The 14,639-nt window shown below is 53.6% G+C and overlaps 1 protein-coding gene across 4 annotated transcripts in view; it reads right to left on the bottom strand.

The window, feature by feature from the left end:
* The window catches only part of PTPRT (protein tyrosine phosphatase receptor type T), an 804,817-nt gene that overhangs the window by 37,855 nt on the left and 752,323 nt on the right, over positions 1 to 14,639 (bottom strand). For all 4 annotated transcript variants that reach the window (XM_044263018.1, XM_044263019.1, XM_044263017.1 and 1 more), the window contains 4 exons: positions 14,346 to 14,481; positions 12,124 to 12,273; positions 10,304 to 10,477; positions 6,380 to 6,511 (listed from right to left, as the gene is read on the bottom strand). In XM_044263018.1, coding sequence (XP_044118953.1) covers positions 6,380 to 6,511; positions 10,304 to 10,477; positions 12,124 to 12,273; positions 14,346 to 14,481 — 592 coding nt within the window. The remainder of the gene's footprint in view (positions 1 to 6,379; positions 6,512 to 10,303; positions 10,478 to 12,123; positions 12,274 to 14,345; positions 14,482 to 14,639) is intronic.

The following is a 14,639-nucleotide window of genomic DNA, read 5'->3' as shown; positions in this document are numbered from 1 at the left end:
GAGTGTTCTGTGGGTTTGCCAGCAGGTTAGGCTGTGTTTTCACAAGCTGGGATAAAATGGGGATATCGATGCTTGCTATTTGCCTCGCAGGCATAATGACAAGAAAAGACGTCCCTGAAACATCACCCCTGCTTTTCTCCTGGGAGCATGATGAGCTTGCTTGCGTTTCTCACTTCTGGAAGCTCCATGGGAACGCACTGTTCTTGGTCTCACCATCCCTCACCTTTCTACCTGGCCTAGCATCATCTGAACTCTGACTTTCCATGGTGGGAGCCTCAGAACTGGGTGACTCAGTTTTTATAGAGCTCTTATTTGTTTTAAAACAAAGAACATTCCTTCCTGCTCCATATATCCAGGTACCAGTCAGGGATTATCAGGCACCGAGGCCTTGGAAATCCTATTGTTTAAGCGGTGACCCAAATCTTCACAATTCCTGGTAGAGGGCATTGGGCCCAAGTCAGTGGTGGGTTATGGGACTTTAGATAAATCCTTTTCCCCGCCTGGACCTCATCTTCCTGATGTGCAAAATGAGGAGAAATGGACCTCAGGCAGATCTGTGATTTCCAAAGTGAGGCCCATAAAGTTGGCAGGAGAAGCCAATGAGATCTCTCCACAATCTCTGAAAGCCTAAGGAGATCCTGTTGTCTTGGAGTGGAGGACCTTGAAGCTCTGGCTTTGGGCTGGAATGAGACCATTTCGTGTTAGCTCTGTCTGCCAACCGAAAATTCACTGGGGTAGTTACATTCATGGAAAAATATACGAGTAAAACTAACAAATGATTAATTAATTAAATACAGTTCAGAAAACAAAAGCTTCTAAAATAGCAGGTCTATGGAGGAAAGGCCAGGGAAATATCAAAGGTGTTTGGAGAACATATAGCTGATAAAATCTCAAAGATGTAAGCACAATAATGTGTCCTCCCAAGAATGAGTGACAAGTGGAACACTGAGAAGCTCCGGGATGCCGCAGGTATAGGCAGTGTAATCAATGAGTGGGGTGGCCAAGAATCCTAAACATCTAACACTTTCTGTGTGGAGACAACCAAAATGATACTGGATCTCACTGACCCTACACCCAATTCCAGGCTGGTGGGGTGATGTGTGGTGGTCCTCTCCTGCTGGATTCTTCCAGAGCTGCCCACAGAGCCCGGGAGCGATGTGACGTGCTGCTGGGACATTGGTTCTTCCCTCCCTTCTGCTTCCTGGTCAGCTTCTTCCTGCCACTTGGGGGTCTTGGCTGAGATGGTTCCAGCTCAAGACGATTCCATTCTGTTTGATGTCAAAGGGAGTCTGGCAGGTAGACATTACTTCACTACCATGTCTGCTTCATGGGGACTGTGGGTTTTTGTGCCTCTTTTGTCCATGTCTGGTCTGTGCCTGGGACACTGTAGGTTCTCAATCAGTGCATGGCGATGACTGAAGGATTGAACGCAACTCAGAAAGCAGGCACCTTGACTTTTAAAAGTGGCGGGGGGGTGGGAGGTTGGGGTACCAGGTGGTGGGTATTATAGAGGGCACAGCTTGCATGGAGCACTGGGTGTGGTGAAAAAATAATGAATACTGTTTTTCTGAAAATAAATAAATTGGGGAAAAAAAAAAAAAAAGGTCTTCTTCTGGGTCTGCAAGAGTCCTGAGGTTGTTGAGGTGGACATCTGCCTTGTCCTTGGCTCTCCCCATCTTGCTCTCTCATGGTTCCTGATGGACTTTGATTCAGACATGGATTTCTCCAGCCCGAACCACTTTCCAGCCCAGCACTGCTGACTCTGGATGTTCCCATGATTGCAGTCTCAAACCCTGCACTGGCACTGATCCCTATGCCTCTGGGCCTGAATTCCTGTTTTCAGATTTATTGCCTGTGTTAGTTTGCTGTGGCTGATGCAACAAATCACAAATGAGGTGGCTTAACGTCACACAGATTTATTATCTGGAGGTCAGAAATATGAAATGAGTATTAAAGGGCTAAAATCAAAATGTCAGCCGAGCTGTGTTCCTTTCTGGAGTCTGCAGGGGATAAACCATTCCTCATCTTCTCCAGTCTTGCGAGGCGGACAGCATTCCTGGGCCTGTGGCTGTACCACTCCACTCTCTGTTTCCATCACCATGGACTCTGGTCTTCTGCATCCCTCTTACTAGGATCCTGATATTGGGTCCACCTGGACAACCCAGGACAATGTAAACATCTCAGTGTCTTTAACTTTACCACATCTGCAAAGTCCCTTCTACTCTGTAAGACAACGCATTGGTCAGTTTAGAGACAAGGAGGTGGACAGCTTTGGGGGTGTGTGTGTGGGGGACATGATTCTGCCTACTGCACGCCCCCAACCCCAAGGCTGGTCCAGAGGGTCTCCTGAGCTAGCTAAACAATATGGCAGGTGCGACATGACCATGAAGAGGCTCCTTTTTGGTGTCTGTTGGCCACGGGCTCTGGTCTACCCACTGAGCCCACAAGGATGGAAGGGATCTTGAGTCAGGACTGTTGGGTATGACCAGAAAGGTTCTTTCTCAGGTGCCCCCTGGAAACCACAGTGCCATTTACTGGATGTTGCGGTTCTAGGTTATTGCCCCACTAATCTGATCACAGGCCTTGAAGTCCTAAAGAGCTTAAAAAAAAAAAAAGTCTCTAAGGTTGAAGACATGTAGATGCCTTCAGAGTCTTTATCTTCAGCCCCCGCTGCTTGGAATTGTCCTTGAACAGAAGCCACTGTGGAGAAAGGAAGAATATCCGTGGCCGGGGATGGCTGACTGAATGATGCGGTATAGGATTCCGAGTGAAGGCAGGCCGACTGGCCCACAGGGCAAGAAAGGAAGGCACTTGGAGAGGTCTCAGCCTCTCCTCCACCTTATTTTTCAGCGAGTAGTCCTGCTACAACCCTCAACACGAGCCCTGATGCTCTCGGCCGCGGTCCAACCACAGGATGTGGCACTGGTCCTCTGCTGATGCCCAGGACCTAGGGCAGACCCATCTGTGTGGCTGGGCTGGCCAGGAAGCCGAGGCCATCTTGGCAGGGACACGCTGGCAGGCAGATGCTGACAGCACTTCAAAGAACCGCCTTTCCAGGTGTCGAGGGCGGCTTTTCTGAGGCTCATGCGGTGTCATTGTTTATTTTCGCAAGGCACCCAGCTGTTTCGGTGATGATATTTATATCCATAAGTGCTCTATTCATCTGCTGATGTTGGGGGATGCAGCCAACCCCACAGCTCTTCTGAGCCTGGTGTTTTTGCATTTAGGGAAATCAATTCTCGAAGGCTGTATCAACATCTGGGGATAAGAAATCTTCATTTACCCAAGACCCACCCCGGAAGGGGGAGCCGGAGCCAATGACCTCGATCCCTGCTTCTCTACACATCCCAAAGTGAGGTTCTTCGAAACGCCTCCTCCGTGCCTGAGCTCTGGTTTTACAAAAAGGGATTCTGGAAAAGGCGGACAGCAAACAGGCCTTCACGGGCCCCACCTCCCTCAGCGGCTCAGGGAGCAGAGTTCATGGTTTTCCTTTTTTAGGCAAAGGAATAGGACGGCTATGGCTTCTGAGTCGGGCACTCCGCAGGCATCGTTGTTTTATGGGAATCCATTTAACGTCCTGGCTCTCTTGAATTCCCGTCATCTACTGTTTGAGCCCCAGATCTTGGAGTCACCTGTTCTCTCTCCCACTCCCTATTCAATCTGACAGGATATACCGGGTCTCCCTTCCGGATAGATCGAGAATCCACTGCACTGCTGCCCCCAGCTTCAAGCGGCCACCCTCGTCACCTGGAAGGACCGCAGACGCCACCTCCTCTCTGCCCTTTCTGCTCACTCCCTTAGCAAACGCTCTCCCCTTCCAGTACCAACAGCCTGTTCTCAACACAGTAGTCAGAGGGATGGTTTAAAAAAAAAAAAAAAAAAGTCAAAGTGGGTCACTCCTTTCCTCAAAAGCTGCCAGTGGCTCCCTTTTTCTCTCAGACTAAAACCTCAAGTCCTTGCCATGACCCACAAGGCCCTCCATGACCCGGCGGCCCTGCCACATTGCTGGGTCCCCTGTGGCATCCACTCTGGTCCAGTCACGGAAGCCTCTGTGCCGTTCCTGAGACGTGCCAGGCATGAACCCACCATCAGCGGTTGGTGTGGCTTGTCCCTTCTCCCTGGGATGCTCTTCCTGGAGACGTTCACACGGCTCATTCTCTCCCTACCTTCCAAACTGACCTTCTCGATAGGGTCTGCCTTGATCCCTCTATCACAATTTTACTCCCCAACCCACCTTCCAATCTTCCTTACCCTGCCCTCGTATTTTTTTTCCCCATATACTCATGACCTTCTAACATATAATTAAGCACATATAGGATGTTTGTTCTTCACTGTCTCCTCCACTTGAGAACAGAAGTTGCAGCAGAGGCGGGAGTCTCCTGTTTTGTTTGTTCTGTCTTGACCCAGGACACACTCCAAACACCTAGAAGAGCTCCCAGTGGGACACAGACGCCACAAATACAGCCTAAGAATGAGCATGTCTCTCCCAGCACATCCCCCCCGCCCCCCACCCCGCACTCAAGGCCCCTCCCATACGCTGCTCCTCCCCATGCCCCCCCCCCCCCCCCGCCTCCCCTGACCCAACCCAGGCCTCCTTCCACCTCCCCCCAGAGGCCCACTACCCAGACCTGGGCCCCTGCCACCGTCTGCGACGTCTCCTTCACCTCCTGCATCCACTGCTCTCCAGACCCATGGACTTGGATCTGGAAGCCCAGCTCCCCCATCTTTGCAATATCCTCCCCTACCATCTCCTGGCTGGCAGGTTTCCCTCCAGCTTCTCCTCTTCGTGGGTCCCCAGATGCGGCTTTCTAAGGAGCACTCAGCCATACCCCGGCTTCCAAGTGCTGTAACTCTCCCCGCTGGACAGCAAGTGCTGTCTCACAGTGCTCCCGGGAAGCCTGGGGCTTCACAAAGGCACCCAGAGTCCTGACTCCCCAAGAAGCGCTGGCGGTGGTGGGGGGTGGAGCGGGGGTGTTCGGGAGCTAGAAGACCAGTCTGGAGGGACCCAGCCCCCACCCCGGGGGCTCAGGCACAAGCAGCACTCGGTGAGAGCTGTTGCCTGCGCTGCGCCCGCCCGCATGCGCGTTTTAGTCAAGGAAAGGGTTCTGGTGCTAACAAAGTAAGCATCCCGGCAAGCCAAGGCCCAACTCTGCCGCAGCCTCATGCTAGCCGCGCCCTGCCGCACTCTCCAGCCTCACCTCGTCTGCTCCCAACAGACCCCAGCCCCACTGCGACCCCAGCTGTTGTGCAAACAAGCCATACGCAGTCACACCCCCTGGCCTTTGCCCCCCCACCCCGCCCCCATTCCCTCTGCTCAGAGAGGACTTTTTCCCATCTCCCTCCGCCTCACACCCCCAAACCTCTGCTGCCTTCTTCAAGGCCAAAGTCACCTTCTTTTTGAAGTCTTCCCTCACCCTCTGGGCAGAATTAATTGCTCCCTGTTCCCGGCCAGCACAGCACTTCGCGGCTGACCTCTATTACGGCGCTGCCACACGAGCTCGGGACAATTTGCTCATCCGTCTCTGTAGCAAGGCTGGGAGCCCCCGCAGGGCCGAGACCACAGCTCAGACCCACTGTATTTCATTCCCACACAAGGCCGGCACGCACGCAGGAGTGCGCTGAGGTGCCCTGAGTTTCTTTCAAGATGCCACTTTCCAAACACCTGAAAGGCCATTCCCACTTGTCCCGCCCAGGACTGGCTGCCCTGCTGTGGAGGGGCGCGGGCTCCAGAAGCTTTCCCATGACATGTCCCGAGCACTGGAACATGCTGTAGGCATGTGACGCTTGGAGCCGTCAGACCCAGGGGGGCTAAGGCATGAAGTCTGTCTGGACACAAGAGCCCTGTGTGATGACACCAGGGTCCTCACGGTGGCTCGTGGGCCAAGGGTCCAAGGTCTGAGCTCCAACTCTATCAGGGCGGGCTGCATCTCCCAGGGGTTAGGCTGCCTGGCAGGCCGGGGGTGGCCAGGCCTCAGGCTCTTCTGCAGGTTGGAGGTGCTCAGAGCTGGGGAGGCTCTGGGAGCCTCTGGGCTTGATGTGCTCAGCATTTGAAGCAATGACCCTGATCAGTGCCTGGCAGATGGAGCAACAGAATCTGGCCCCTGACTGGGGAAGAGGGCTGGGTAAAGCCCCCAACTAGGGAGTCATTGCTGGAAATGAGAGGATGCAGAGTGGGGGGTGGCAGGGCCCGCATGAGACCACCGGCCACTGGTGGCAGCAGGACAGGCTGGTTTGGTGCTCGAAGCCAGCCAGCACCTGTCCACAGGCTTCTCGGTCGGATGGAGGCGGCATGCGCTGACTCTTGGGCTCTCCCTCCAACCCTCGGGCAAGGCTGCCCAAACGCGCCTGAACACCTGGGCGGCAGCCGCAGCCCTCCTACCTGGGCGGTGTCCATCTCATTCAGCATCACCACGGAGGAGCAGTTGTAGTCGAACACTAGCCTCCAGAAGTCTGCCACGGTGTTGGGGAGAGGGTGCTGGGTGACCACGAAGGCAGCAGGCTGCTTGTGGCTCTGACAAAGGAATGATATAGGCTTCGTGAAAGACACACCCAGCAGAGATGTTCTGATGGTGAGGAGGCTTGGATGGCGGCCAGAGCCTCCCCCCCGCCCCCCCGAGCCTGCCAAACAGATTGCCTAAGACACCTACTTGTTCTGGCATCTCTGGGTGCCCCCAGTGGCCAAGGGGGCCTTCTCATAACGAACTCATTCTCCTCTAAACTAAGACATTTCATTAGGAAAGTGTCACTCGGCTGGGGATTATCCAAATAAATTATTTATGTTTTGGAGCTCCGCAAATAATCATTATTACAATATGAAATGAAAGATTCTGGAAGCAGATTTGCTGCTTTGCTGCCCAAAGCACCTCCTGGGACATTGGCGATATCTGTGTTTCTGTGCCCACAATGCTGGAGGAGGGGGTGGCTCAGCCCAAGACAGAGAGCCTCCTGTATTGCAGGAGGCTCACTCCTGCCCCAGGGTCAGAATGAGGGTGGAGCTGGCCTGTCAGAAGACGGACATGGTGTGTTGTGAGACAACAGGCAGTGGAAAGCTCGGGTTTTAGCATGAGACAGACCTGGGGTTCAAATCCAGCTTTCTGACTTGTAGGTTATCATCCATCCAACCAACCACCCATCCATCCAACCATCCATCCATCCATCCATCCATCATTTATTTGTACAGCCCTTTTTTGGTACTAAGCCCTGGCAAGTTATTAGACCTTTCTAAGAGGTCCACCATCTGGAAAATGGGAATCACAAGTCCCATTTTGGGGATAGTTGTCACGCAGAGTGAATGAGATTTGTGTTTGGGAAAAGACTAGTACACGTGAATGAGCTGTGAGCCCACTGGCAGGACAGAAACATCCCTGACATGATTCTTTATCCTTGGCACTGGTGCTGGGGCTCGCACCTGAGACCCCCCCCTCCCCGTACAGGTCCAGCAAACAAATGAATACACTCAGTTCCAGGTTACGGATGGGGAAACGGAGGCCCACAGAAAACAGCCTGTGAAAGTCTGGGCTACGTGGGAAGCTTTGCCTGGGCCCGCTTTACCACAGTATCTTGTAAGAAGGTGTTTGGAAAGACTGGAGGGCTTCTCCTTTAGTGGCCTGTGAAACCAGAGATTGTCCACAGATTATCTTCTTAAAAAGCTTTCTTGAGAGACAGTCCCGGTGGCAGACACCGCTATTTTTGGCCGAATGGTGAGTCAGCAGGAAGATGGGGAGGGAAGACGGACGGATAGGCCCATCCAAACGAGGGGAAGACCTGGGCAAAACACTCTGCCACCCATATTACATAAATGATCTCTTGATGCCCCAGGGGCAAAAAAAAAAATGCAGGCTTATAGATACTAGGGTCCTGTCTTCCAAGGGTCTTTTTTTTTTTTTTAAAGATTTTATTTATTTACTTGACACACAGAGATCACAAGTAAGCAGAGAGGCAGGCAGAGAGAGAGAGGGAAGCAGGCTCCTTGCTGAGCAGAGCTCTGCTGAGCTCGATCCGAGCACCCTGAGATCATGACCCCAGCGGAAGGCAGAGGCTTAACCCACTGAGCCATCCGGGCGCCCCTTCCAAGGGTCTTCTGACCAGTGGGATGATCCAAGGATGGAGGTGGGCTGGGAGGGCAATATTTAGTTTCCCCAAAAGCCAAACTCTAGAGGCAGATAGCAGGTTTTTGAGCCATTTCTAGACATGGAAAAGAATCTAGATTTTAAGAGTCAAAAGAGAGAATCCAGGCTTCACCCTTTCTGAGCTAGTCAACCTGGAGACAGTCATGCAAATACTCTGGGCCTCAGTATTTGATCCAGAAAGTGGGGACAATAACACCCAAATACAGAATGAGTCAGGATAAGTCCAGGCTCTGACATGGTGCCCAATACTGAGCGAATGTTAGTTCTCTTTCCTTTTTCCTTGTCTCTGTGATAAATGCTCTATTAGGCCAGCATGCCTGACAAAGCCTTATCTGAAAATATGCTCGAGATCCGCGCTCCTGCCGGGTTTCGGGGATCAGCCGGCAATCCATTTCATGGATAACATCATCTTTTACCAGGGGAAACATTAAAAATTAACCCAGAGGACTTCATATTTTTCTGCTAGGAGAAAAGCTGCTATGGTTACCAGATAATGCACAGACTGAACTGGAATACAGATAAGGACTTTTTTTTTTTTTTTGTAAGAAAGGCAAAGGCCCGGTGATGGCTCACAGGAGAAATGCCCCATGGACAAAGAGAACACAATCAGCATCAGAGCTTGGCAGAAGGCATCTGGCTCCAGGCAGCATCTAACCTACTAAGGAGAGGCCAGAAGCATGTTTGATCCTTGCATAGATGAGGAAGTCAAGGAGAGGGAATTGGGACAAGTGGGAGAAAAAGCAATGAGGAACTTAGAAGTGTGACTACACCCCCAGGCTCCATCTCTTGCCATACACACACACGCACACACACACATGCACACATTGATCTTGGAGCACTCTAAGCTAAAGCCAGAGGTCTCCCCTCCACCTCCAGCTATTTGATCTGACCAGGACAAAGCTCCCTGCTTCTGGACCCATAGAAGGGAGTCCATGGAGGAGTTGGGCACCTCCCATGGGCAGAGGCCAGGGCAGGACCCGACAGAGCTGATAGGCACTAAGCTCCTGTCACCTCCCTGCCTCCAACACCGAGGGCCCTTGGGGAGAGTTTCAGGAGGATCAGAGGTCAGAGAGCTAGTTGGCTTTGACCCCAAGAGAAAGCACTCTACATTCCTGCCTGCTCTGAGGGAGATGGGAAGTCCATGTAGGCTGCATGGTTGTGACCTTGGACATGGGTAGGGAGGGGGACCTGGAAGGGCTTATCTCAAATCAGGCAATGATATTCTTGATCTGGAGCCTCGGGAGGCAAGATGTCTGTGTCTTCCTGGATTGCACAAACTGTGGGGAAGGCCCACGGAATGAATTCTAGAGTGTGAGTTCTGGGTTCTGGCTCTGCCACTAGCTTTCCCAGTGACCTTGAGCAAGTCTCTTCCTCTTTCTGGCCTTAGTTTCCTTTGCTGAAAAGTACAAGGATGAGACCAGATGATCCATGGCTCCTTCCTGCCGCAAACATCTCTACCTCCAGAAGGTGGAGGGATGACCACTGGATGGAGATGAAGGACCAGTGGGGAAGCCTGCGAGTCAGGAGCAAGGATCCACTGGGGCAAGGACGTGACCTCCTCATTAGGGTCATGACTCCTCAACCAGGTCAGGGAGGGAGTGCCCTTCTTGGACTTGATGCTGAGAAAGCAGGAGAGAGTGCCCCTGATGGGACAGTCAGGAACACGTCCTGTCCCCTTCTGTGCCCCCTCTGCCACATCCCATCACTTGTCTAGTAACCTGTCAGTCTCAATCTTGCCTCTGCACAGGAGTTATCTGGGAACCTTCCTGGGAGCCCCTCCAGGGCAGAATCTATGTCCATACCATCCTGCATTCCCAGGGCTCAGGCCAAGGCCTGGCATAGAGAATGTTTCCTGAACTGAACGGAGGGCTGAGAGTCAGCTCTCTAGGCAGCAGGAGAGGGGACTAGGCAGGCCTGTACTGTGATGTCATGGACACACACTTTATGCTTTTGGTGCATTCTTTCCAGGCTTATATGGGAGCAAAGAGTCCAGAACACAGCTTGTCTATAGGTTTGGACCAGAGCCTTTGGGGAAGCAAAGGTCTTAGGGCCAGACGATCAGGAGCAAGGAGAGGTTGCCGGGGGGTGGTGGCGAGGGGTGTCGGTGCCCTGGGCTCCAGCCATCTCCACCTAGAAGGAACCTCCCAGTGAGTGCCAGCCAGGGCTCAGCTTACGTCCATCAGTGCGGCATTGACATAGTTGCTGGGCTCTCCGTCCACCGAGATAAGGAAGGGCAGGCAGCGGTCCAGAGGCAAGACATCCATGCTCCGGTTCTTATCGTGATTCCGAGGCAGGAGCCCGATGCTGCAGTCCTCGGGTCGGACACGGGGGGTCACGATGTTGAGGGTCTGTAGGGCACAAAGACAGACAGGTAGGCACTGCTCAGCCCTGTGCCTCAAATAGAGCAGATGGTGAAGTTCAAACTCAGCCTACCCCATCCTATCTGAATCCTTCAAGCTTGGCCCTCCAGTCGCCCCAACATCCCGCCCCCACCCCAGGGCTTGTTCCTCTCCCATGTGACATGCTGCCGTCTCCCTGTCGGGACTGTATGACACCCCGATGTCAAGGCTACAGAGGCAGCATGCCCATGCACAGAGCAGACACAGGCTGCCAACACCTGCCAACCTGCTCATCTCAGTAAAGAGTGGGCCAGCCAGGGGGTCAGAGGGTGGGGGTGGGGAATCTCTAAGTAGTGTTTCTGCCTCCATTGAAGTGTCCTGGAAGGAGGGAAAGGATTTGCCAAATGCTCCTCTCAGAGACAGTGGCTTTTATAAAGATTTTATTTATTTATTTGACAGAGAGAGAGAGCACAAGTAGGCAGAGAGGCAGGCAGAGAGAGAGGAAGGGAAGCAGGCTCCCTGCTGAGCAGAGAGCCCGATGAGGGGCTCAATCCCAGGACCCCAGGATCATGACCTGAGCCGAAGGCAGAGGCTTAACCCACTGAGCCACCCAGGCGCCCCTAGACAGTGGCTTTTAGAACGAGCTGCTCAGGATGGGTGAGAGACCCCCAGGGGGCAAGATCTAGGAGTGTAGAAAATTTCAGGGCTGGGTAATGCAGAGTGAGTCTAGCAAGCATGGGGCCAGAGCTGAATCGTCCAGCCAGGAGACCAGATGCTATGTGCACCCAGGAGGGGGCTCTGGCCTCCATCTCTCCCCTCCCAATCAGTAAAGCTTCCTTTGGAGGGAGCATAGGGGTACTGGCTGACTGGGGTATCTGCCTGTGGAATCATGGGCCGAGGACTTGCCCCTCTATTTCTGGAACTTCCTTGCTTCCTGCTGCCTGGTTCTCAGCAACTGTTGCCCAGGGATGACCCCGGCACGGACCTGAGAACAAAAGGCTGGACTGTTGGCTTACGCAGTGATTCATGTCTGGGCCTCCAGACCAAGCTGCCACCATTCTGGCTACCTGGGCTGCAAGGTATAGATGTGTCACGTCTGAGCTGAGCTGAGCTGAGCTCTGGGACGGTGCTTCTCAAAGTCTCGTGTGCAGACAAGTCATGTGGAGATCTTGCTACACTGCCCACTCTGGTTCAGAAGCTGTTGGTGGGACCCAGGATGCTACATTCTGATGAACTCCCAGGTGCAGCTGATGGTGTTGGCCTCCAGACCCCATTCTGGGTAATAGGGAGGATCTAGGACACACACACTCCAATTGCACAGAAATGGCAAGAAACCCCGAGTCCCCCTAGGGGTGGTGGGGCATGAAACTCACACCTGTGTTTAGAAACTGGTCTCCACCCACAACTCAGACTAGCTAGAACTCCATTCGTTCAAACACAGGATCTTAGTTAAAAAACAAGGGTCAACAGTCATCGAGTGACTGGTTCATAGCGGTTCACGGTTGTGCGTGGAATGTTCTGGAATTCATTCTGCAGCTTTCTAGAGCCTCGGACACTGGAAGCACTGGGCTTACCGTTCTCACAAAGAAAACCCCACGAATGTTCTCAGTGCCACTGAAGTTGGTTGGGTCACCGAGCCCAGGCCTTGCTCTTACCTGAAATTCGTCTTTGATCTGGCTGGAGTTAGTCTGGGGGTCCAGCCTGCTGATGTTGTAGTAGAGAGAGCGGAACTCGCACACAGGGATGGCGGTGTTGCCGCACAGGCACGCTTCCAGGATGGCGTCATGCACGAACACGTACTGCTCCTGCCACGCCATGGAGGGGAGAGAGGGGTCTGGGTGAGAAGAAGAGTGGCCTGGGCATATGTTGCCCAGATGTAACTCCATGGCTGGGAAGGATGGGCAGGATTTGCATAGCCGCATCACAGCTTCCTCTCCAACCCCAAAGGGCCAAGCTTCCCTGATTCTTCCCAAGCTCCCTTCGCAAGGGTAAGACTACGTTGTGGGACCGAGCAGTATAGTCACTGATGACAGTTAGAAACTTCTGGACCTGCCACAGCACGGGCTAATGGTGCCTGCCTCTGTCCCCTTGGCTGTCGCCTCTACCTCGGAGGCTGCTAACCTTGAGCACCTGAGATTCGTGCTGAGGGATTTCTTCTGTTCCCAGGAGCACACTGGGGCTGTGCCCAGGGCCAGCCAGCAAGGCTGGAGAGTCAGCACTCCGGGAAGGAACCCTCAAGCAGTGTCCCCCAGAGACTCGGGGCAGAAACACCTAAGCTCCTTCAGTTCCAGGTAGGATACTTGAGAGGGCATGTTCCCTACTCCCTCAGGGCTCCCAGCAGGCTTGAGCTCCAGGTGTCCACAGGGTGAAACAGCTTGCAAATCCCCTCAGCAATGTCACACGGCCTGGCTTCCTTTCCTTCTCTTTGCTTTCCAACCTGTGAGTCTTGGGATCGCCTCCCAAATCAACCACATGCCTTGTCTCAGGGTCTGCTCCCGAGCGCTGGGCCCCTTTGCCACCTGTGTCCTTGGCTCCTGCTGCTCTCTTCCCCTGGAACCCCGTGCCCCTATTGCTATGGCCCCTCTCCTTCGTTCCCTCTGGAAAGTCTTCTGCAAACCCACCAGGTGGAAGCTGTTGCTATTGTCCCTAGGCCCTTAACCAACATTTGTTGAGTGACTTGGCTCATCTCTACATCAAACACTTATCCAGATGCATCACGATGATCGATCTGAATGCCTGTCTCTGCACAGACAGCAGGGACCCCGTGTCTAGTGCCAGCCAGTGAGCCTGTCTTCCGCAAGCCTGAATCTGGAAACAGAGAAAGCAGCCACTCGGCTCTCCTGCAGCCTCACCGAGTGTAGACGCTAGCCTGTGGAAGTTAGCTCAGAGCCCACAGCAGGCTCTTATGTGTATATGCTTGTAAGTGGGGGGATTCCCCCACAGAGCCGGCAGTGCCTGGCCAGGCCCAAACCCAAAACTTCCCTTTGCAGGACCGATGAAGGACATAGCTTCTTATCTGCCCTAGCTGCCTGCCTGGGCACCCACAGCCTTCCCTAGAACCACGCAATGGGCTCATTAAAAGAAGAATTAGCCATGGCTTTGAGGAGTAGGGGGGGCAGAAAAGGCTGCCTAACAAGAGAGCATGGTTCAGGGCAAAGTGCATGGGCCTTGGGGTCACATGCACCCAGGTTCCTGTGTAAGGGCTTGGGGGCCCTTTATCTATAAAATGGGGATACTAGTAGGAGCCGCCCCATAGGCTTGTTGTGAGGAATACACATAATATCCCGAATATAAAGGACCTAGCATGAAGCCTGGCACATAGTAGGTATTCAACAATAAAGATGAACTCCTCCCATTTCCCTCGGGTCTTGGGCTCTCTACCAGAACAGAGGGACGCCTGAAGATTTGCTTTTCCCTCAAGAGCAGGGGCTATGTGTTATCTCCTTTGGAATCCCTAGAACCCAGCCCAAGTACTCAATAATTTTGTTGGTGAAGTCATTCCAGCAGGGACTGTGCTTGGCACCCAGTAGGCCTTCAGGAAGTGCCAATCCCTCTCTGTCCTCTCCTTCCCCCAGGGCAGGAATGCTATTCAAAGAATCCTTGAAATTTGCCATTCGGTCCCTGCTTGGATGCCCTCAGAGCTGGGGAACTCACCCCCACTGATGCAAGTGCTTGCACTGTGGGACCCCAGGGTCAGCAGCTGTGTCCTAGCTTCTCCTGTGGTCCCAGCGTAGCAAGTCAGGTATGCCCTCTCTCCACTTCTCTCACCCCCATGTCTCTTTCTATAGGATGTCCCCACTCATGGGTGTCTGTTCCACCCTGCTTCTCCTTGGCCAGGGTTGCAGCTCGCGGGCCTGCTCAGTCCCCCAGGACTCACCTCCGTCTGTACCAGGTTGACCCTCTGGGCCCGGAGCTCACGCACGCAGTTGAAGATGTCCACTACCCCCTCGTTCTCTGCCATGTCGAGCATGGTGTCGATGGCGATGAAGCAGCCGGTCCTCCCGGCTCCAGCACTGGAAGAGAGGACAGTGTCTGTTAGAGACCTCAGGGCGGGGGGGGGGGGGAGTAGGAGGGCGTAGGGAGGGAGGGAGGAGTAGGAGGGAGTAGGGAGGCGGGACCTCCCTGCCCCCACCAACCACTCAGCCCTGCCCCAAGAACCCTGTAGAGGGAC

The sequence above is a fragment of the Neovison vison genome, chromosome 8 (assembly GCF_020171115.1).
Source record: "Neovison vison isolate M4711 chromosome 8, ASM_NN_V1, whole genome shotgun sequence".
NCBI classification, from domain to species: Eukaryota; Metazoa; Chordata; class Mammalia; order Carnivora; family Mustelidae; genus Neogale; species Neogale vison.
This window is presented reverse-complemented; position numbering and strand designations above follow the sequence as displayed.